At 42.1% G+C, this 24591-nt stretch overlaps 1 protein-coding gene across 2 annotated transcripts; it reads right to left on the bottom strand.

The window, feature by feature from the left end:
• Window positions 1-1529: 1529 nt before the first annotated feature.
• Window positions 1530-24591, bottom strand: TRAPPC2 (trafficking protein particle complex subunit 2). Of its 2 annotated transcripts, XM_054470714.2 has the most exons (6): window positions 24458-24562; window positions 23984-24125; window positions 9840-9951; window positions 6444-6592; window positions 5922-6003; window positions 1530-4412 (listed from the first exon to the last, which is right to left on the bottom strand). In XM_054470714.2, exons 3-6 carry the CDS (start codon window positions 9930-9932, stop codon window positions 4314-4316), a joined length of 423 nt encoding a protein of 140 aa, XP_054326689.1. In that variant the 5' UTR covers window positions 9933-9951; window positions 23984-24125; window positions 24458-24562; the 3' UTR covers window positions 1530-4313. The 2 variants fall into 2 exon arrangements, with proteins under 2 accessions (XP_054326689.1, XP_054326690.1); XM_054470715.2 differs by lacking the exon at window positions 23984-24125 and having other exon boundaries at window positions 24458-24591.

Consider the following 24591-nt stretch of genomic DNA (forward strand, 5'->3'; position numbering starts at 1 on the left):
TGGAAAGCCTTTCCATAGATAGAGTTCAGTTTTAAGAAAAAGGCTAACTACTGAACTTGGAGAACAGACAAATGTGCGTTTGATAACTGATGTAATAATCACAATGTACTGTGTGGAAGATACAAAATTACAATTCGATTAATGGACTAAATATTTTTGTTACTTTCTTGACCCTTGGGGAAAGTCTCTTAATTGAAGTTAAAACATTCCTTTATAACACAAGACACAAGCTAACTTTATCACTCTCAGAAGAAATACTAAGAAGGATTGTACTTTGTGAGAGGGTAAATGAAGACATCTTTATTCGGCGATGTATTTACTTAGTGTCTTCTCTATCACTGAACATTTAGTGATTTGCTCTGAAGGAGATTTTTTGTTAACAAAAAGACTTGTTGCAATTATCACACTTGATAAAGCAAATTGTGGTCTTTTGTGGATGAAGTTCATATGCTGTGTGGTTGGTGACTATCTGATTCTATGGAGGCTAACCAAAGCCTAGACTGAGTGTGGATGAGACCCTCAACTGGGGAGTGATGGGGATATCAAAGGACATGCCGGGTGAGGGGAGCTGACTGTCATGTAGGGAGTGAACCACTGCCCGCCACCAGAGATACAGTTCAGTTTTAAGAAAAAAGGCAAGGCCGGGCGCGGTGGCTCACGCCTGCAATCCCAACACTTTCGGAGGCCAAGGCGGGCGGATCACGAGGTCAAGAGGTTGACACTATCCTGGACAACATGGTGAAACCCTGTCTCTACTAAAAATACAAAAATTAATTGGGCATCGTGCCTGTAGTCCCAGCTACTCGGAAGGCTGAGGCAGGAGAACCACTTGAACCCGGGAGGCGGAGGTTGCAGTGAGCCGAGATCGCACCACTGCACTCCAGCCTGGTGACATTGAGACTCCAGCTCAAAAAAAAAAAAAAAGCAAACTACTGAACTGGAGAACAAACGTGCATTTGATAACTGATGTAACAATTACAATGTGCTGTGTGGAAGATACAAAATTACAATTCATTAATGGACTAAATGTTTTTGTTATTTTTCACCCTTGGGGAAAGTTTCCTAGTTGAAGTTAAAACATTCCTACTATTACTTGTCTTAGAAGAAAACCTTTTTATATTTCTGTACAAACTTTTCATTTTAATGTTATGACACCACCATGTAAGTTCTTACACAATATCTGTGTCTTGTAGAGTAGTAAAGTGTTAAATAGAAAAACACACCAGTGTGGTACCCAGTGAAAGGTGGTGTCTGGAGAGTCAGTGGTTTCTGGAACTCTGGACTGTCAACCAGGAAGTGTTGAAGTGAATGAAAAATTAAAGAGCATGGGTAATAGCATGGGCAGAGCAGAGATTGAGACGATCTATGTCCATGCCAAAGGAAGCATCCTAGGAAGTTTCTGGCTATGGCAAGATGACAAAACTCGGTGTACGTTTTATCTGGATCACTTTTGGAGCACTAAAGCAGATAACCAACTTTGTGCTAACATACATGTGCTCAGGAGAGCCTGATTTTAAGACTGACTTCACCCCATTGCTCTTGTGTTCCAGAACCTTCAAGGGACATCACCTGCCAGATCCAAGCTTTGCCAGCTTAGCTTTCCTCATGATCAGTTCCTATCTATCAGCTGTCAGTTCTACCCATGTGCGCAAGTGCTCTTCACACCTTCACGCCTGCAATGCTTTTCCTGTGCAGCCTACCTTGGAGGTCCCACTCAATGCTCCACTTCCCTTCCAGCTCCTTTAAAGACTCAGTCGCACATGAAATTTGGGATTTAACTTCAGTAATATACTCGCAAGCGTGTTACTAGTTCCTACGTCACCTTCACCAGCCTGGAGAAAAGGCTATTTTCAGGGTACCACTGTTGTGCAGCTGAGCCAAGTCTTCCTGCTCTCAATCACCCTGCTGCTCTTGGCTGCCCTGCATCACAGCCCTCTGGATGATATGCTCATTGAGGGAGGGGCCAACTATATACAAAAAAATACACGTTTGCTGAAATTACTCCTAGATTTCTAGATGAGTATGTAAATTTTTCTACTCCCAAAGCTCTGGCATCTAGTTTGAGTCAATCTGAGCTCTATAACAGGTTAAGACATCATATTAGTTTGCAGACTATCAATAGGAGAAATAGGACAAAAGCAGCACTTTAAAAATGGATATTAAACTACCACAATCTTAAACAAACATCTTTATTTAAGAAATCAAATAGGGTAAAAATTATGCAATTTCACACAAGGATACAAGACAAAGCTTAGAATTACTTGCTCAAAAGTTATTCAGAATGGAACAAAATTGTTCAAGTGCTCCCAATTAGCACAGGCTGTATTACTTGCTTTTCAATGGACATTTACTATTTTACATTAAGATCTACTTATCATAGGAACAAAGAGACAATTCCCAGCCCCCTCTGGTGTATCACCTAAAAGGCTGAGTACAAATGTTAATGTAATCCAAGGTTTTCTTTGACAACAATACTAAAAATTGCCTTACAATTTTTTACAAGTACGAGTATCAACAGTTTACTGTCTGAGGGAAAGGAAATATAAGAATATAAAGTGACAGAAGCAACACACTTCACTGTGGCCTGCAACTGCTCCCAGCCTCCTATTTTATAAACATGATTTGGGTTCTCACATTGTAGCAGGATCACTATTCCTAGCCTCTGGTGGAAGCAGACATGTGACACTTAGCACTGCACAAGTGTTTCTTTGGCTTCTTGAGTAGTGCTGTGTATACTGCCTATACATTTTTATAACATCTCTAAATGTATAATGTCAACGTATGTGCTATCACATTTCACTCCCAACTGCAGAATATTTTAATTTTAAATTTATCTACCAAATCTTGACTATGACATTTATTTTTGGGTTGTTACATTACGATCAACCTATCTGGGCCGGGCACGGTGGCTCACACCTGTAATCCCAGCACTTTGGGAGGCTGAGGCAGGAGAATTGCTTGAAGTCAGGAGGCAGAGGTTACAGTGAAACAACTGCCATTGCACTCCAGCCTGGACGACAGAGCGAAACTCCATCTCAAAAAAAAAAAAAAAAAAAACCCAAAGATCAACCTATCTGAATTGGGCAAGTCAAAAGCTTATTCCTGGCCAGGCACGGTGGTTCATGCCTGTAATCCTAGCACTTTGGGAGGCTGGGGCGGGTGGATCAACTGAGGTCAGGAGTTTGAAACCAGCCTGGCCAAAATAGCGAAACCCCGTCTCTACTAAAAACACAAAAATTAGCCAGGCGTGGTGGTGCATGCCTGTTAATCCCAGCTACTCAGGAGGCTGAAGAAGGAGAATTGCTTGAACCCGGGAGGTGGAGGTTACAGTGAGCCAAGATTGTGCCACTGCACTCCAGCCTGCACAACAGGAGCAAGACTCCATCTCAAAAACAAAAAACAAAAAACAAAAAAAAAACCCACAAAAAACCAAAAAGCTTATTCCCAATTTTTAAGTAAAAATATTTCATGGCCAGGCGTGGTGGCTCTTGCCGAGGTAGGTGGATCACGAGGTCAGGAGTTCAAGACCAGCCTGACCAATATGGTGAAACCCTGTCTCTACTAAAAATACAAAAATTAGCCAGGCGTGGTGGTGCACGCCTGTAATCCCAGCTACTCGGGAGGCTGAAGAATGAGAACTGCTTGAACCCGGGAGGTGGAGGTTGCAGTGAGCCAAGATCGTGCCACTGCACTACAGCCTGCACGACAGGAGCAAGACTCCATCTCAAAAAAAAAAAAGCGAGCTTATTCCCAATTTTTAAGTAAAAATATTTCATGGTTGGGCACGGTGGCTCACGCCTGTAATCCCAGTACTTTGGGAGGCCAAGGTGGGTGGATCACGAGGTCAGGAGTTCAAGACCAGCCTGACCAATATGGTGAAACCCCATCTCTACTAAAAATACAAAAATTAGCCGGGCGCGGTGGCACGCGCCTGTAGTCCCAGCTACTTGGAGGCTGAGGCAGGAGAATTGCCTGAACCTGGGAGGCGGAGGTTACAGTGAGCCAAGATTGCGCCACTGCACTCCAGCCTGGCGACAGAGTGAGACTCTGTCTCCAAAAAAAAAAAAAAAAATCATGATTATTGATGAGCTCTTTATAAATAACACTGTTCACAAGGAAATACCAATTGATCTATTAATATGTGACATGAGACAGAATGTACTATTTTTAAACATAAAAGGAATTTCATTAGGTTTAGATAAGCTGAGAATACACAAAAGTTTTCCAGGCTATTTAATCAAGTAACTTACAATGTACACATTCCTGAGTATACACCATTGTGGTGACATCATTTATTTTGGAATTTTCTGCATTCAGCTTAAAAGGTGTTTCTTCCCAAGAAACTGAACTTTTCTGTCAAATGCACTTGATCGAATAGGAGAATTGGGTTCATAAAATGGATTCATTGAAAACTAGGAAAGAAAAAAGTATTAGTGAAGCAAAAAAGCTGACAAATCATAAGTTTCTGAAAGGAAATCATTTTAAAGTTTTAAATTAAAAACCAAAGACATTCCAAAGTCTAAAGACCACATTTTTAAGTTTTATTGAAAATGCTGCATTGTTAAATACTAACATCCTCTTAAGGAAATTTTTATTTTGGTGTTTTGGTTTTGAGAAGTATCTGTGGCAAAACTAATGGCAGTATGATAAATGTTGCCTGTGTCAGTTAACTTTCAGAATTTACCCTGTGTGTGAAATACTCATATTCATTATAAATAAATGGATTAATCTGTATGGCCCTTTGGCTACATAAAACAAAAAGTCTGCCATGTGCTCAGAGTTCAGAAAAAGCTATTCTTGTGTGGTAATCTTTTAACAATCAGGTTTTTAATACTCTCCTTTAACACAAGACTGCTAAATGATCAGCTTCTCAAATTAGTGTATCATAACGCATGAGAGAAAATCATTAAATGGAATCACTAATGAGGAAAGGCATTGCTGATTTTTATACCTTAATCACTTGACATTGTTCATCTTTATAAGAGGGCTAAATATTACTTACTACCTCTGACTAGGAATACTGTTAAATTGTATTACTGTGCTGATATGCAAGAAATTCTGTCCAAATACAGAACTTATTTAAATTATTTAAAAAATATGGGCCAGGCATGGTGGCTCACGCCTGTAATCCCAGCACTTTGGGAGGCCGAGGCGGGTGGATCACTTGAGGTCAGGAGTTTGAGACCAGCCTAGCCAACATGGCAAAACCTCGTCTCTACTAAAAATACAAAAATTAGCTGGGTGTGGTGGTGCACACCTGTAGTCCCAGCTACTTGGGAGGCTGGGGCAGGAGAATCGCTTGAACCTGGAAGGCAGAGGTTGCAGTGAGCTGAGATCACGCCACTGCACTCCAGCCTGGGTGACAGAGCAAGACTGTCTCCAAAACAAAACATACTATTGTTATCACTGCAGTGTAACCATGACGTCCTATTATTATTTTATTTTTCAAAATCAAGAAATGCAAGTGGCGCCATTCTTCTTGAGTGGCTATTTGATCATATAAAAATCACTTCCTGCCAGTTTATGATCTCTATTAATTGCACTGTAACTTATTTGTAAAGTAGATGGAAACATTTGAGATTAAATTGTGAAGTAATTTTCCCTTATATAGGCTGCTTCCTTGCTGTCTTTAGGGATCCCTAATAAAATCAGCTATGAGGACAACAAGGTGAAGAATGAAACCAATTTACCTTCACAATCATCTAAAGATAACTACCATGAGTTGTGTTCCTAAATACATATTCACCTGGCTGTGAAGACTTACCTGCGGAGGGAGTTGCCAGAGATAGTTCTGATGGGGGAAAGCTAGTCTGAAAGGTAAACTGCAGCCTAAGGGAGTTACTTCAGTAGGCCAGTTTCCTGACAAAGGTCGAATCCTTTCTCATCAGATTTTAAAAATTATAGAACATACCATACCGTACCTTTATATATAAATCATAAACATCAGTAAAGAAGTTCTTTATTCCATCTTCTTGTCTTATGTCATGAAGCATAATAAACCTCATATGTGAAATAATTAAGGCATAATCTTTCTTAGAAATGAAAAACAAAAAGCAACCAGTTCGTTGATACAGTATTCTTCAAATTAGTCACAGTGTATTTGTGATGGAAAAGTTGAATATATAAACTGGGTTTAAAATTAGCTTAGTTTTATCATAAAGAGAACATAAGCTTTCAAAGTTAGAAAATAACTATAAAATAAAGTAAAATCACCCTTGATAGGGTCCAGATAAACTTTTTTTGTGTATGAGACTTAGTTTTAAAATTAGCTATTAAACAAAATGCTTTTCCCCCCTAAAAAAAGAAAAGTAGCCCCATAAATGGAAACTTACATTTTCACCTGACTGTGAAGTCTACAGACTCAGAGCCTGGCATCTATGTTCCATGTTCTTCTGGTTTGTGAGCCCAAACTTTAGTTAGTTATCTTTACTAAGAAGGTAAGGATATGCCCCGCAGTGACAAACGCTGACACAAACCACTCGTTGAACTTGTCCACAGTTTTCAAGTACATGTTGTTCGACAGCCACATGTTCTCATCTACGAGGTCGAGAGCAGCATGAGCTATGAACTGGTTCAGATGACGATGGTCGTCCTAGATGACAGTGTGAGCAACCACAGATTAACATTTCCCTATGGCATCAAGAATGCTGACATTTCATTCTGTAAATTCTATAGATGGTTTTCTTGTGGGGAAAAAACAGTTTGCTTTTATACTTTGTTTGTTATTGTCATGAGACTTACAAAAGATCTGTTTTCATATTATATTCTATTTTTAAATTTGATATCTAAATCTCAACAGAAACAGCCAATTAATAAATGAAATGTGTATATAGAGGATTTATACAAAATCATTTATTGAAAATCTTTTTCATAAAATTTTTTTTCCATGTTTCAAGAGGGAAGTTACCAAATTCTGTAGCCATCTAAACATGTAAAAAAAAAAGGATACTATGTTAAAAAAAACAAAACATAAAACAAGATCCTGTGGAGAAGAGGTGCCATTCACACCAGGCCTCAAGGTCTGGGAGGAAACTGAGAGGGCGGGGCTTCCTGCACAGTGGCACCAGGTAAGCAGTAGAGACACCTGAAATGGCGCTTATAATGGCCTGCCAGAGGCCTCTTTCCAGTGCATGGAGCTTACATGGCAGCGGGACCTGGGAGTAGTGGGAGGTGATGCTCAGCCCCAGCTGTGAGCAGTCGTCTGTGTCAACAGCAGGACACAGTCCTGTCAGAGCTGGGAGTGTCCTTTTCCTGGGCTGAAATGGCTTAAGTGAACAGAAGGTGTGACTGTCTGACCATAATGTGAAGACGGAATTCAGAACTTGGAATGCAGTCTTACTCCAATGTAATTCTTTGAAAATACATTTTTTGGCCAGGTGCGGTGGCTTATGCTTGTATTACTCCAATGTAATTCTTTGAAAATACATTTTTTGGCCAGGTGCGGTGGCTTATGCTTGTAATCCTAGCACTTTGGGAGGCTGAGGCAGGTGGATCACCTGAGGTCAGGAGTTCGAGACCAGCCTGGCCAATATGGTGAAATCCCATCTCTACTAATACAAAAATTGGCCGGCTGTGGTGATGCATGCCTGTAATCCCAGCTACTCGGGAGGCTGAGGCAGGAGAATTGCTTGAACCTGGGAGGTGGAGGCTGCAGTGAGTCGAGATCACGCCATTGCACTCCAGCCTGGGGGACAAGAGCAAAACTCCGTCTCAAAAAAACCCAAGCCATTTTTCAAAGAATACCTGTTATGGGTTGAAGTGTTTCCTCTCCAAAATTCCTTTGTTGAAGTCTTAAGCAACAGTACCTCAGAATGTGGCCTTACTCGGAAAGAGGGTTGTTGCAGATGTGGTTAGCTAAGATGAGGTCACACTGGAATAGGGTGGGCCCCTAATCCAATGGACTGGTGTATTTAGAAAAAGAACATTTAGAGAGGCAGACAGGGAGAAAAATGCCACATGAAGACTGGAGTTACGCTGCCACAAGCCAAGGAACTCCCAGAAGCTGGGAGAGAGGCCTGGACAGACCCTTGTCTTTGTGCCTTCATAGGGAGCATGGCCCCACTGACACCTTGATTTCAGACGGTGGCCCTTACAACGGAGACAATAAATTCCTGCTGTCCCAAGCCACTCAGTTTTTCGTACTTTGTTACAACAGCCACAGGAAACCGAGACGGCTTCCTTGCCAAGGAGGCTGTTCTCATGCCTGGGCTGGAGGAGGGCGGCCCGTTGCCCTGGAATCCCACGCATAGTTAAAGCATGTTTTACTTCACTCATGTTGCCATGACAAAGCTAAGTGAATCCTTAGAGAAATGGATGTTTTTGTGTCTGGCTCACAGCAGTGTTTTCTTTTACAATGATGATCAATTCTGAAGAATTAGGAGCAAACTGAAAACGCTTTAAGAAAGTGAGTGGTAGCAGGAGAAAGAACTAAAATCAAGTTATGCAACAAAGTATTTTTATGTGTGCTTTGTCCAACACAAGGGCAGTGGAGTGCACAGAAATTACATACAAGTAGCTGTATCCCACAAAGCAGTACTGGTACAGATATACCTCAAAACAAGTTTTAATGAGTAGTGTTCTCATAATATGAGAAAATAATGTCACAACTCCACCTCACAGAGAATCCCTTAAACAAATGCCTATCTTATTTTGGTGGCAAGGCCTGAATAGTTGAAAAATACCATATATTATGCATTACAATTAACTTAAAACATCAATTCCTTAAAGGACATTAAAGCCAATTTTTGGAGGTTGGGAGAAACATAGCAAACTTGTCAGCAATTTATTAGAAACAGAAATAGGAAAGAACTGGGCTCTTCTCGTGTCAAAACTCTACAGGTCTGGGCCAGGTGTGGTGGCTCATGTCTGCAATCCCAGCACTTTGGGAGGCCGAGGGCAGGCAGACCACCTGAGGTCAGGAGTTCGAGACCAGCCTGGGCAACATGGCAAAACCCTGTCTCTACTAAAAATACAAAAATTAGCCTGGCATGGTTGTGCGCACTATAATCCCAGCTACTTGGGAGGCTGATACGGGAGAATTGCTTGAACCCAGGAGGCAGAGGTTGCAGTGAGCTGAGATCGTGTCACTGCACTCCAGTCTGGGCGACAGAGCAAGACTCTGTCTCAAAAAAAAATAAATAAATAAGATCCAAATGGTTTTATTTTAAGCATTTGGGATGGTAATCTTTCTTAAAATATATGGTCCATTTCCTTGTCTCAAAAAAAAAAATATTCCTCGGGTCTGAATGGCAATATGTTCTCGAGCCAAGCTTGGTTTTTGGAACCATTCTTGACAAGAAAGTCGGGTGGTATCACCTCTGGTGCTGCTTTTGAGCTTCCTGTGTATGGCCAAGGTGTCACTGGGGAGGGGAGCATGCAGGCTCAACCCAGCCAGGAAGTGCTGCAGAAGACCCCTGAAGTGAGGTGCTGCAGACCCAGTGGCAGCAAGAAGACAGGGAAGTAAGGGTCTTTTCTAACCCAGTAGGTCCTGATGAAAAACGTGATTCATGAAAACAGCCTGGACTTTCATGGTATTTCAAGGCGGCAATCCACTACAGGTGAACTATGTTTTTATGTGCTTAAGCAGCAGCAATTCATGGTGGGTGACATAGTGAACTGAGTATGATGGGAATGCCAGAGCGTCATGCTAGTCTGTGCTGAATTAAAGGATGAATAAACATCTCCAAGGACATTCCCTGGCTGGCTTCTATCAGTCTGTGGGCTCCTGAGCAAGCCTCATTTAATTGTGGTGGATTTCAGTTACCTTATCTGTCCAGATCTTCCAGTTCTAAAATCATATTATACCATATCATTACAATAGCATAAAAATTCTTACGTACTTTGGATTCTGCCTTCCCAGCTGGCAAAAACTCCATTTCAAAAACTGGATTATCATGGTGGCCAACAATTACAAAGTAGAAGCTCCCAGACATGGTCTTCAATATATGGCTCCTAATTAAGCGAAAAATAGTACATATTTTTAGTAGTCAATCTTCAAATTAAAAAATGACTAATGGGAAGTGTAGAATTCTTTTTTTAATTTAAACCTGACATTGTAGAGGAAGATGCTACTAAGCTTGGCAGTTTCCAGTATGCTAGCGAAGATACGTAGCTTCTGGAATAAACAAATTATGTATCTGTGATATGAATCTGTGAATCTAATGTATTTTCATAAGTAAACTGGAAGACCTCTAACATGAAATCACAAAGACAACATTCTCATGATCTGAAAATATGGCTCATTCAGCTCAAGGGGCCCTCAGTGTCTGGTAGAGTAAGCTGGGCTTCATTTGGACTGGACCAGTTAGTAGCAGCACAGACACCTAGAAGGATTAACAGAAGGTGGTGGTAAGTCAAGGACAATACAGAGTAGTGGGAGGACCAAGGAAGTAATTAGCTTGCCTTAGAAATTTCCAGGAGGCATCTGTCGGGGGAAGCTAAAACCAACTCTACCTCATGTCACTTACCTAGAAAGGAGAGACACTGTATCACTGATTCGCAGACTACGTGTGCTGTATTTGTCTTCTCTCTACTTGAAGTATGTGTGCTATAAATATAAGTCTTTGCAAATCTAAGAGCCTATGATATGCCTCTTTATACACCAATTTATAAGAAAGGAAGAGTTTTGTATTCTAGAAAAGATGGAAGAAATAATCCATAAAGGAAGACATTCTGAGGCACTGAGAGATCTTGGAACTAAGTTTAACACGTTGGGCCTGGTGCAGTGGCTCACGCCTGTAATCCCAGCACTTTAGGGGGCTGAGATGGGCAGATTGCTTCAGCCCAGGAGTTTGAGACCAGCCTGGGCAACATGGTGAAACTCCATCTCTACATGAAATACAAAAATTAGCCAGGCATGGTGGTATGTGCCTGTAGTCCCAGCTACTCAGAAGGCTGACGCAGGAGGATCACCTGAGCCCAGGGAGGTCAAGGCTGCAGTGAACCGAGATTGCACCACTGCACTCCAGTCTAAGTGACAAAATGAGACCCTGTCTCAAAAAAAAAAAAAACAAAAAAAAAACAGATTGGCAAAAGAGATAAACTACAAGAAACCGGGGGAAAAAATATAAGTGATTCCATGGCTTTTAGCACAGATAATTGAAATCTAGATGAATGATGGATGGGTGGGGGCATGGATGGATTTACCCCAAGGTAACCCCACAGTGTGTATTTTTAACACAAGGACTTTGGAGTCAAACAAAGGTTCAGGTCTAGCTCTGCTACTTACTGGCAGTGTGACCACAGGCAGTCCCTAATTTCCTAATGTCAGTTTTCTCATCTGTTAAATAGTGCTAACACTGTAGCACCTTATGGTGCACTTATGAGGATCACACAATCTAATGCATGTAAAGTACCCGGTACAGTGTCTGACTCACAGTACATGCTCAATTAATGTTATCTAGAATAACATGGAAGACCGTATGCACACTGGGATGTGGTGACTAGTAACTTCTCAACACGGAGTGGAAATCAAGTAAACCAGGAGTTACAGTCAGTCACCTAGAACATACATCTGAGGTGTGTTAGAAGCCAAGACTTAGCAAGCCTCATTGGGCCTTCTGCTGATTCACACAGAACACACGATGCAATCAGTGTACTTGCTAATGAATGACACATTTTATAAAGGAAATCAAGGCACAGCTGGCACTTTTAACGCTAGAATTGGAAGGCCATTACTGTGGAAGAAAAGGCAGATCAGAGACTCTTGGCATGATGAAGTAGGATTTAAAATGCTATTTGGGGCAGGGGTGGAGGGGTGGGGGACTATAGACTGCAGGCCAAATCTAGCCTTGCCCATGCTTTTGCGACCATCTAAGGCTGCTCTCATGCTTCAATGGCAGAGTTAAGCACCTGTGACACAGGCCAGCTGTCCCACAAAGCCAACAATATTTACTATCTGGCCCTTTAAAGAAAATGTTTGCCCCTGTTTTAGGGGAAAGATAAGAAAAAGGTCCAAACAGAAAAAGTGGATAACAAAGACAAGCTGGAATGATAAAAAAGCTATGCAAAACTAGAAGAACTGGCAATAATTCTCCAAAGTGAAGGGAAGAAGGATAGGGAGTTGAAATTTGAACAAAGTAAACAATGATATCATGAATTCTTGCTGGACTAGATTTCAGAGCTGGAGTTTGCCAAGGGAAGGGCTTCTTACTTTCTTCAGCACATTTAAGCAGCAGCAAAAAAAAAAAAAAAAAAAAAAAAAAGCAAAAGCAGCAGCAGAAGGAAATATATGTACATGTATGTATAAGCAAGATAACATGCATCCCCATACTCACCCCTATATGGAAAACCACAAATGGGCAAGCAGCATGGCGCTAAGTCAGTAGGAAGACAGAAAGGGAACTCAAAGACCAACTGCATGGGGATGCTGTTACCAACTACCCAGCTGCACAGAAGACGAGACAGAGCTTTCTTTATATACATTCCATGCTTGACTTCAGCTGCCAATTATTTGATTTTGTAAACAGCTGAAGAAGCAAGAAGGGCTGTAGCTTTTCATTCAGTTCTGCCAAGGAAAAACTGACAGGTGAAGTGGAAGAACTGAAAACCCTGGGAGAAAATGACCCCATTGTCTCGGGAGGGGAACAGCTGCAAACACTTAGCAAATACTTGAGGGTATGGAGCAAAGGTAAGACACACACTAGGATTCTGCGCTGTCCAATCTATGGAACTTTCTGCGAGGACGGAAATCTTCTACATCTGTGCTGTCCAATATGTGAGCTAGTGTGCATTAGAAATGTGGCTAGTGTGGGCCAGGCGTGGTGGCTCACGCCTGTAATCCCAGCACTTTGGGAGGCCAAGGCAGGCGGATCACGAGGTAAGGAGATCGAGACCATCCTGGCTAACATAGTGAAACCCCGTCTCTACTAAAAATACAAAAAATTAGCTGGGTGTGGTGGTGGGCACCTGTAGTCCCAGCTACTCGGGAGGCTGAGGCAGAAGAATGGCGTGAACCTGGGAGGCGGAGCTTGCAGTGAGCCAAGATCGTGCCACTGCACACTCCAGCCTGGTGACAGAGCAAGACTCCATCTCAAAAAAAAAAAAGAAATGTGGCTAGTGAGAATGTAGAACTGAATTTTAATTAAACATAAATAGCCATATGTGGCTAGTGGCCACAGTACTAGACAGCACGGGTCTAGATCAATGATTCCAAACTAGTGGCACAATCTTAGCTCACTGCAACCTCCACCTCCCAGGTTCAGGAGATTCTCCTGCCTCAGCCTCTTGAGTAGCCAGGAGTACAGGCATGCGCCACCATGCCCGGCTAATTTTTGTATTTTTAGTGGAGACGGGGATTCGCCGTGTTGGCCAGGCTGGTCTCACACTCCTGGCCTCAAGTGATCTGCCCACCTTGGCCTCCCAAAGTGCTGGGATTACAGGCATGAGCCACCATGCCCGGCCTGATTCCAAACGTTTTATAAAAGTTCTGTGACTTCCTCCACCTTCCCTTCACCAACAAAAACAAGTATTACTTAGAATTCCAATATATAATACAGATAAAGCAACTGCCATTACTGAATTACCTGCGTTGACATGACTGTGTATGTATGGTCTGCTCGATTTTCCCATCACCTTAAATAGGGGCCTTTGAAGCATCTCCAAGGAAGGCTTGGCCCAGAGGTGTTGAGGAGGTAGCTACACAGAATTTGGGAATAGATTAAACTGGGAAATTGAGGACAAGAGGAGGATCTAGGATGGTTTCCAAATGTCTAGCTAAGGTGAACAAGCAGAACAGTGGCCCCTCTCCTAAGACGTCCACATCCTAATCTCTGCAACTTATGAGTATGTTAGGGCTCATGGCAAAGAGGAATTAAGGTTGCTCATCAGCTGACCTTAAGATAGCAACATTGTCCTGGATCATCCAGGTGGGCCCAATGTCATGACAAGGATCTTAAAAGTAGAATAGGGAAGCAAAAGAGGAAAGTCAGGGGGAAGTGACAGAAGAATGGTCACAGCAATGTGATCTTGACAGCTTTGAAAATGAAGGAAGGGGCCACAGCCAAGCAATGCAGGAGGCCCCTAGAAGCTGGAAAGTACAAGGAAACAGATTCTTGTTTGGCTCTCAAGTGAAAGCCAGGACTCTCACTTGTGGTGGAAACGGCAGCTGTCTTCAGTGGCTAGGGAAACCTGGGCTTTTGAGAAGGAGAAGACTAAAGAAATAAACTTGGTGATACAAAGAGCTCTCTGACTACCTTAAATTTAAAGAGGCCACATGGAAGATGTAAGAAGTAGGACACTAACTAGTAATGAACACAAAAACAGGATGAGAAATCAGTGAGGCTAGCATCAGAAGGGCAAAGGCCTACAATGAGTTGAAGTGTGTGATATATATTTAAAAAAAAAAAAAAGAGGCTTTTTAGGCTACGATCAGGAAAAAGCAAGGGAGAAGGGTCAACTGCTTCAAGCGCTTGCTACACACTGAAATAATGGAGGATGCTGATCTATTTAACTTCCATTTTCTCTGTTAAATGACTTTTCAAATAGTAAGCATGGAAGAAACAAGGTTAGGCAGGCTGCAAACCTCAAGACAGGTATATTAAGAAAATGTCTAGGGATCCGTTCCAAGATGGCCAAATAGGAACACCTCCGGTCTGCAGCTCCCAGCGTGATTGACGCAGAAGATGGGTGATTTCTGCATTTCCAACTGAGGTACCTGGTTCATCTCATTGGAACTGGTTGGACAGTGGGTGCAGCCCATGGAGGGTGAGCTGAATCAGGGCAGGGCGTCGCCTCACCCAGAAAGTGCAAGGGGTCGGGGGATTTCCCTTTCCTAGCCAAGGGAAGCCATGACAGACTGTACCTGGAAAAACGGGATACTCCCACCCAAATACTGTGCTTTTCCCAAGGTCTTAGCAACCGGCAGAGAAGGAGATTCTCTCCCATGCCTGGCTCGGCGGGTCCCGTGCCCACGGAGCCTTGCTCACTGCTTGCACAGCAGTCTGAGATTGAACTGCGAGGCAGCAGCCTGGCTGGGGGAGGGGTGTCCGCCATTGCTGAGGCTTCAGTAGGTAAACAAGTGGCCAGGAAGCTTGAACTGGGCAGAGCCCGCTGCAGCTCAGCAAAGCCTACTGCCTCTAAACTCCACCTCTGTGGGCAGGGCTTAGCTGAACAAAAGGCAGCAGACAACTTCTGCAGACTTAAACATCCCTGTCTGACAGCTCTGAAGAGAGCAGTGGTTCCCCCAACATGGTGCTTGAGCTCTGAGAACGGACAGACTGCCTTCTCAAGGGGGTCCCTGACCCCCATATGGCCTAACTGGGAGACACATCCCAGTAGGGGCCGACAGACACCTCATATAGGCGGGTGCCCCTCTGGGACGAAGCTTCCAGAGGAAGGATCAGGCAGCAATATTTGCTGTTCTGCAGCCTCTGCTGGTGATACCCAGGCAAACAGGGTCTGGAGTGGACCTCCAGCAAACTCCAACAGACCTGCAGCTGAGGGACCTGACTGTTAGAAGGAAAACTAACAAACAGAAAGGAATAGCATCAACATCAACAAAAAGGACATCTACACCAAAACCCCATCTGTATCTGTAGGTCACCAACATCAAAGACCAAAGGTAGATAAAACCACAAAGATGGGGAGAAACCAGAACAGAAAAGCTGAAAATTCTAAAAATGAGAGTGCCTCTTCTCCTCCAAAGGATTGCAGCTCCTCGCCAGCAATGGAACAAAGCTGGATGGAGAATGACTTTGACGAGTTGACAGAATTAGGCTTCAGAAGGTCGGTAACAACAAACTTCTCCGAGCTAAAGGAGCATGTTTGAACCCATCTCAAGGAAGCTAAAAACCTTGAAAAAAGGTTAGACGAATGGCTAACTAGAATAAACAGTACAGAGAAGACCTTAAATGACCTGAGGGAGCTAAAAACCATGGCACAAGAACTTCATGATGCATACACAAGCTTCAATAGCTGATTTGATCAAGTGGAAGAAAGGGTATCAGTGATTGAAGATCAAATTAATGAAATAAAGCGAGAAAACAAGGTTAGAGAAAAAAGAGTAAAAAGAAACGAACAACGCCTCCAAGAAATATGGGACTATGTGAAAAGACCAAATCTACGTTTGACTGGTGTACCTGAAAGTGATGGGGAGAATGGAACCAAGTTGGAAAACACTCTGCAGGATATTATCCAGGAGAACTTCCCCAACCTAGCAAGGCAGGCCAACATTCAAATTCAGGAAATACAGAGAACACCACAAAGATACTCCTTGAGAAGAGCAACCCCAAGACACATAATTGTCAGATTCACCAAGGTTTAAACGAAGGAAAAAAATGTTAAGGGCAGCAGAGAGAAAGGTCAGGTTACCCACAAAGGGAAGCCCATCAGACTAACAGCAGATCTCTCAGCAGAAACTCTACAAGCCAGAAGAGAGTGGGGGCCAATATTCAACATTTTTAAAAGAATTTTCAACCCAGAATTTCATATCCAGCCAAACTAAGCTTCATAAGTGAAGGAGAAATAAAATCCTTTACAGACAAGGAAATGATGAGAGATTCTGTCACTACCAGGCCTGCCTTACAAGAGCTCCTGAAGGAAGCACTAAACATAGAAAGAAACAACCGGTACCAGCCACTGCAAAAACAGGCCAAATTGTAAAGACCATCAATGCTATGAAGAAACTGTATGAGTTAACAGGCAAAATAACCAGCGAACATCATAATGACAGGATCAAATTCACACATAACAATATTAACCTTAAATGTAAACGGGCTAAATGCTCTAATTAAAAGACACAGACTGGCAAATTGGATAAAGAATCAAGACCCATCAGTGTGCTGTATTCAGGAAATCCATCTGACGTGCAAAGACACACATAGGCTCAAAATAAAGGGATGGAGGAAGATCTACCAAGCAAATGGAAAGCACAAAAAAGCAGGGGTTGCAATCCTGGTTTCTGATAAAACAGACTTTAAACCAACAAAGATCAAAAGAGACAAAGAAGGCCATTACATAATGGTAAAGGGATCAATTCAACAAGAAGAGCTAACTATCCTAAATATATATGCACCCAATACAGGAGCACACAGATTCATAAAGCAAGTCCTTAGAGACCTACAAAAAGACTTAGACTCCCACACAATAATAATGGGAGACTTTTAACACCCCACTGTCAATATCAGATCAACAAGACAGGTTAACAAGGATATCCAGGACTTGAACTCAGCTCTGCACCAAGCGGACCTAACAGACATCTACAGAACTCTCCACTCCAAATCAACAGAATATACATTCTTCTCAGCACCACATCGCACTTATTCTAAAATTGACTACATAATTGGAAGTAAAGCACTCCTCAGCAAATGTAAAAGAACAGAAATCACAACAAACTGTCTCTCAGACCACAGTGCAATCAAATTAGAACTCGGGATTAAAAAACTCACTCAAAATTGCTCAACTAAATGGAAATTGAACAACTTGCTCCTGAATGACTACTGGGTAAATAACAAAATGAAGGCAGAAATAAAGATGTTCTCTGAAACCAAAGAAAACAAAGACGCAAAGTATCAGAATCTCTGGGACACATTTAAAGCAGTGTGTAGAGGGAAATTTATAGCACTAAATGCCCACAAGAGAAAGCAGGAAAGATCTAAAATCGACACCTTAACATCGCAATTAAAAGAACTAGAGAAGCAAGAGCAAACAAATTCAAAAGCTAGCAGAAGGCAAGAAATAACTAAGATCAGAGCAGAACTGAAAGAGATAAAGACACAAAAAACCCTTCAAAAAATCAATGAATCCAGGAGCTGGTTTTTTGAAAAGATCAACAAAATTGATAGACCACTAGCAAGACTAATAAAGAAGAAAATAGAGAAGAATCAGATAGATGCAATAAAAAATGATGAAGGGGATATCACCACCGATCCCACAGAAATACAAACTACCATCAGAGAATACTATAAACACCTCTACGCAAATAAACTAGAAAATCTAGAAGAAATGGATAAATTCCTGACACATACACTCTCCCAAGACTAAACCAGGAAGAAGTTGAATCCCTAAATAGACCAATAACAGGTTCTGAAATCGAGGCAATAATTAATAGCTTACCAACCAAAAAAAGTCCAGGACCAGATGGATTCACATCCGAATTCTACCAGAGGTACAAAGAGGAGCTGGTACCATTCCTTCTGAAACTATTCCAATCAACAGAAAAAGAGGGAATCCTCCCTAACTCATTCTATGAAGCCAACATCATCCTGATACCAACGCCTAGCAGAGACACAACAAAAAAAGAGAATTTTAGATCAATATCCCCAATGAACATCGATGCGAAAATCCTCAATAAAATACTGGCAAACCGAATCCAGTAGTACATCAAAAAGCTTATCCACCATGATCAGGTCGGCTTCATCCCTGGGATGCAAGGCTGGTTCAACATATGCAAATTAATAAACCTAATCCATCACATAAACAGAACCAACGACAAAATCCACATGATTATCTCAATAGATGCAGAAAAGGCCTTTGACAAAACTCAACAGCCCTTCATGCTAAAAACTCTCAATAAAGTAGGAATTGATGGAACATATCTCAAAATAATAAGAGCTATTTATGACAAACCCACAGCCAATATCATACTGAATGGGCAAAAACTGGAAGCCTTCCCTTTGAAAACTGGCACAAGACAAGGATGTCCTCTCTCACCACTCCTATTCAACACAGTGTTGGAAGTTCTGGCCAGGGCAATCAGGCAAGAGAAAGAAATAAAGGGTATTCAATTAGGAAAAGAGGAAGTCAAATTGTCCCTGTTTGCAGATGACATGACTGTAAATTTAGAAAACCCCATGGTCTCAGCCCAAAATCTCCTTAAGCTGATAAGCAGCTTCAGCAAAGTCTCAGGATACAAAATCAATATGCAAAAATCACGAGCATTCCTATACACCAATAATAGACAAACAGAGAGCCAAAGCATGAGTGAACTCCCATTCACAATTGCTAAAAAGAGAATAAAATACCTAGGAATCCAACTTACAAGGGATGTGAAGGACCTCTTCAAGGAGAACTACAAACCACTGCTCAGTGAAATAAAAGAGGACACAAACAAATGGAAGAACATTCCATGCTCATGGATAGGAAGAATCAATATCATGAAAATGGCCATATTGCCCAAGGGTAATTTATAGATTCACTGCCATCCCCATCAAGCTACCAATGACTTTCTTCACAGAATTGAAAAAAACTACTTTAAAGTTCGTATGGAACCAAAAAAGAGCCCACATTGCCAAGACAATCCTAAGCCAAAAGAAGAAAGGTGGATGCATCACGCTACCTGACTTCAAACTATACTATAAGGCTACAGTAACCAAAACAGCATGGTACTGGTACCAAAACAGATATATAGACCAATGGAACAGAACAGAGGCCTCAGAAATAACACCACACAACTACAACCATCTGATCTTTGACAAACCTGACAAAAACAAGAAATGGGGAAAGGATTCCCTATTTAATAAATGGTGCTGGGAAAACTGGCTAGCCATATGTAGAAAGCTGAAACTGGATCCCTTCCTTACACCTTATACAAAAATTAATTCAAGATGGATTAAAGACTTAAATGTTAGGGCTGGGCACCGTGAAGCCTGTAATCCCGGCACTTTGGGAGGCTGAGGTGGGCGGATCACCTGAGGTAGGGAGTTCAAGATCAGCCTGACCAACATGGAGAAACCCCGTCTCTACTAAAAATACAAAATTAGCCGGGTGTGGTGGCACATGCCTGTAACCCCTGCTACTCGGGAGGCTGAGGCAGAAGAATTGCTTGAATCCAGGAGGTGGAGGTTGCGGTGAGTCAAGATTGCACCATTGCACTCCAGCCTGGGCAACAAGAGTGAAACTTTGTCTCAAAAAACAAAAAACAAACAAAAAAAAGACTTAAATGTTAGACCTAAAACCATAAAAACTCTAGAAGAAAACCTAGGTAATACCATTCAGGACATAGGCATGGGCAAGGACTTCATGACTAAAACACCAAAAGCAATGACAACAAAAGCCAAAATAGACAGATGGATCTAATTAAACTAAAGGGCTTCTGCACGGCAAAAGAAACTACCATCAGAGTGAACAAGCAACCTACAGAATGGGAGAAAATGTTTGCAATCTACCCATATGACAAAGGGCTAATATCCAGAATCTACAAAGAACTCAGAAATTTACAAGAAAAAAACAACCCCATCAAAAAGTGGGCAAAGGATATGAACAGAGACTTTTCAAAAGAAGACATCTATGCAGCCAACAGGCACATGAAAAAATGCTCAGCACTGGTCATTAAAGAAATGCAAATCAAAACCACAAAGAGATACCATCTCACGCCAGTTAGAATGGCAATCATTAAAAAGTCAGGAAATAACAGATGCTGGAGAGGATGTGGAGAAACAGGAACGCTTTTACACTGTTGGTGGGAGTGTAAGTTAGTTCAATCATTGTGGAAGACAGTGTGGCGATTCCTCAAGGATCTAGAGGTAGAAATACCATTTGACCCAGCAAACTCATTGCTGGGTATACACCCAAAGGATTACAAATCATGCTACTATAAAGACACATGCACACGTATGTTTATTGTGGCACTATTCACAATAGCAAAGACTTGGAATGAACCCAAATGTCCATCAATGATAGACTAGATTAAGAAAATGTGGCACATATACACCATGGAATACTATGCAGCCATAAAAAAGGATGAGTTCATGTCCTTTGTAGGGACATGGATGAAGTGGAAACCATCATTCTGAGCAAACTATCACAAGGACAGAAAACCAAACACTGCACGTTCTCACTCATACGTGGGAATTGAACAATGAGATAACTTGGACACAGGGCAGGGAATATCACACATGCCTGTCGGGGTGGGGGGCTGGGGAAGGGATAGCATTAGGAGAAATACCTAATGTAAATGATGAGTTAATGGGTGCAGCAAACCAACATGGCACATGTATACCTATGTATCAAACCTGCATGTTGTGCACATGTACCCTAGAACTTAAAGTATAATTAAAAAAAAAAAGAAAACATCTAGACATTTCAATAAATCCAAGTCATCAGGTCCTGACAAATTATATACCTTGGATTAACAAATGTGATTGCATAACTGCTGATCAGTGACATTTGAGAAATTGCAAGAAAAATGCCATATCATCCGCTAGGTTAAATGCTATTCCTATTTTCAATAACAGGAAAAAGGCTTATCTCCTAGTCTATAACAGGGTACATTCAGAGCGACTAGAACACCAACAGAAACATGTATTAAATGCTTATTTTCAGTCAGATGCCATGCCAGGCACTTTTATTATACATTAACTCATTTAATGTAAACCCCTAGATAAAAACAGATTATTCATTCATATACTCCTGGTTGTACTAGAACAAGTCATGCCAAATTTACATTTTTTGTTTCTGAAGGGAGATACAGTAGGTAAACAGAAAGTCATTTTACGAAATATTTTGGTATCTACCTAAGAACAAACTGGAGTCCTGGAGCCTGAGTGAAAATACAGTCTTGCTAGAATGTTGCCCTCCATGAGAGCAGATACACCATTCGTGTCATTCACTGTGTTATCCCTAGAGCTACAACAGTGCCAGGGGCCCAAAAAGCACTCATTATTTGCTGAATGAGGGGTGGCTCATAGCTGACTTGAGTGTCAATACTCGGAGAACATTGGGTGCTCCGTGTCAATTTATGGCATAGGGTCTCTAGGAAGGCTTTGAGGTTGACCTTAACCTAGTCTAGCTCAGTATTTGAATCAATAACTTGAATGAAGATAACTTATCACATTCAAAGATAACACCAAGGGCAGCTAACTTATTAGAAGGCAGAAGTTAGGATTAAAAAAGATCTCCATGGCTAGGAGAGTAAGGTGAAATTAACAAGATAGAAGTTAAGAGGATAAGAAAGCAAGCCCCGTACTTGGGCTTAAAAATCAACTGTACAAAAGGACAAGGGAAACCTAGATTAAGAACAGTTCATCCACATCAACCCAAAAGTTCTGCAAGCTCAGTGAGAGGCAAAAGTCTGATAGGTTTGTCAAAAAAGCTAATCAATTCTAGGTGGCATTAAGAGCAAGGTCGGAGAGAGTGCTGATGTCCTCTTCAATAATATTATCATCTTTGGGGAAGGTACTCAGTTCTGGGAATCATATTGTAAAAGGATCAATAACTCTGTGTGTTACAGGGGAAGGGAGGGCAGGATCTAGGCTAGGAAATGCTCTGGAAACCAGACAAGAGCAACTGAAGGAACAGAGGATGTTTAAACGGAGTAGGGGAGACCTTTTTGGGGTGGAAAGGGAGTGGGATACAGCACAGTACTATCTTTAAATACGATAAGCTATCTAATGAAAAAGGGACTTGGCTAGGGATGGCAAATGAGTTTCCTTTCATGAGCGAATTCTAATCAACTGGTAGTGACTGCCAGGAACTGGCGCTGAGAAAGATTCTGAGACTAAGTGTGGTCAGCAGGAAAGAATGCTGTGATCAATTATCCACGTCTGCTATGAACTTGGGGAAGTGCAGTGCCTACAGGAGGGCCAAGTATTTGCTGACTCTGGACTACACAGACTTATTCCAAACCGTTCCATAGGCCAAGCCCAGGGCTGCTCATCTGAAGTCACTGGGAAACTAGAAACTAAGGGGTGGGTGGAACACCAACAGTGCCAGAGTGGGAGGATGCTCAGTGAACTTGGAAGTCCCTTCTCTTATTTTAAGTTGTAGACAAATGCAAGATAAAACTCATGGACTCCAGTTCCAAAGACATCCATTTTTGTAGCAAGCCTCTTTACAACCTCTATAGAAGAGCTTCTAGAAAAACTGCCCTGTGCTTGTGAGAGCAGTGATTTCAGTTGTTCCATAAACCTGGGGTCATGAGACTAAACTGGTATGGCATGGGACATGTCCATTACAATGAGGAAGGGCAGCAGGAATACTACTGATAGGTCTCTAATGTGACATTTTCCTATTAATATTATAAGCAATTCTCCCTCCCCTAGAAGTTATGCTAGTTTTTGGAGAACGTTTTATCTAATTATATTCATGTATTCAACTGTGGGACCAAAGGTGGGGGTGGGAGTGAGGGGGTCTTCAGGAACTTTTTTTTTTTTAAACAGTGGACAAGTGATTCTACTTAACAACATTTACAACATATCAACATCTTTTTAGAACATTGTTTTCATCATTCCACTCAAAAGCCTTTGATGCATCTCAGCTACAGGATCATGTGCTAGTATTCAAAACAGATTCCCACATTGCTCCACGTGTCTTTTCTCAGCCCTATTGTTCCACCTCTGCTAGCGTTGACTCGTTTACTTATTTTTTCTCCCAAATTCACTTTGACTGTATCGAGTTCAGAGCTACTATCATTTCTCTCTTCATGCCTGGAATGTTCTCCTTTATTCTGTCTGCAACCACTACCCATCCTTTAAAATCCAACTAAGCCTCTTCTCCTCTTCCATTGTTTCCAACAAAAACCTACAGGTTCTCCACCTCCTATGAAGTCCTGTCACTCTTACTGCCTCTTAAATACTTTAAGTTTTTCACAGCCAGAGATCAAAACTCATTGTACTCATCTTCAATGCTGTACACAAAGCTGACATCCAATTTTGTCCTCACAGGACTTAGATACCATATAAGGCTTATATTCCCAGCACACAACTCTGGAGTCAGGCTAGATTCCTCTCTGCCCCTAAGAAGGTGGTGGCTTTTTTTTTTTTTTCTTTTAATGATTCCTTTGCTCATTTTTCCCCTTCCTGTGATGTTCTCCTTTTTGCTCACCACCTGAATCCTACCCATCAAGGCCCTGATAAAGTCACACTTTTTCCACAGAGATGATCTGGATCACTTCCATCTTCAGCCACCTCCCCTTTAAACTCTTTATCCAGTCTACAATGTATCTTAGTTCTTGTTCAGTTCTCTGGCTGTAACATTTTCATTATTGCTTCTGAGAGGTTTGGTTCCTTTTCTTTTTAATTACATTTAAGCATCATGAGGACTGGCTCACCTTTACCTCACAGCACACAATGGTTGGTACTCTAAAATGTTTAGCTCTGTGGATCTCAACCCGGAGCGATCTTGCTTCCAAGAGGACATCTGGCAATATCTGGAGACATCTTTGGTTGTCATACTTGGGGGAGAAGGTGATACTGACAAAATAGAGAGCAAGGATACAGCTAAACCTACAAGGCACAGGACAGCCTCCCAAAACAAAGAATCTTCCGGCTCCAAAAGACAACAGTGCCGCCGTGAAGAAACCCTGGGTTAGCTGAATGACCCAGTGAACCGCGAAACAGCCCCCGAGAGGGCGGACGTCTGCAGGTGGAAGGGCTGCCGGGATGAGCCGGCGGAGGGCTGGCAGGTCCCGCCCGGCCACCCCGGGGAGGAGTGGAGGTACAGGGCCAACATCCGCGTCACGCAGGGGCTACGAAGTCCTCCAGGGACTCAAAACACCCGCCCCCCGACTCGCTCCATTCCCTACCTGCAGTGGGAGGCCGACAACGGAAACGCAATGTCAGTTTCCGCGGAGGAGACCCGCGCTGCGAACCTGTAGCCAGAACGCCGAAGCAGTTCTCGCGATACCCTGGGATGTGCTCTCGCGATACGTAGGTGGAG

This window comes from Pongo pygmaeus, chromosome X, assembly GCF_028885625.2.
Source record: "Pongo pygmaeus isolate AG05252 chromosome X, NHGRI_mPonPyg2-v2.0_pri, whole genome shotgun sequence".
NCBI classification, from domain to species: domain Eukaryota; kingdom Metazoa; phylum Chordata; class Mammalia; order Primates; family Hominidae; genus Pongo; species Pongo pygmaeus.

Excerpts from the sequence above, each read along its gene's own strand:
- TRAPPC2 (XM_054470715.2), bottom strand. The coding sequence starts at position 9,932 with ATGTCTGGGAGCTTCTACTTTGTAATTGTTGGCCACCATGATAATCCA. Across the intron at positions 6,004-6,443 it reads TTTGTCACTGCGGGGCATAT|GAGGTTTATTATGCTTCATG; the intron begins CCTTACCTTCTT and ends TATTTCACATAT. Across the intron at positions 4,413-5,921 it reads TTTATGATTTATATATAAAG|TTTTCAATGAATCCATTTTA; the intron begins GTACGGTATGGT and ends TTTCTTTCCTAG.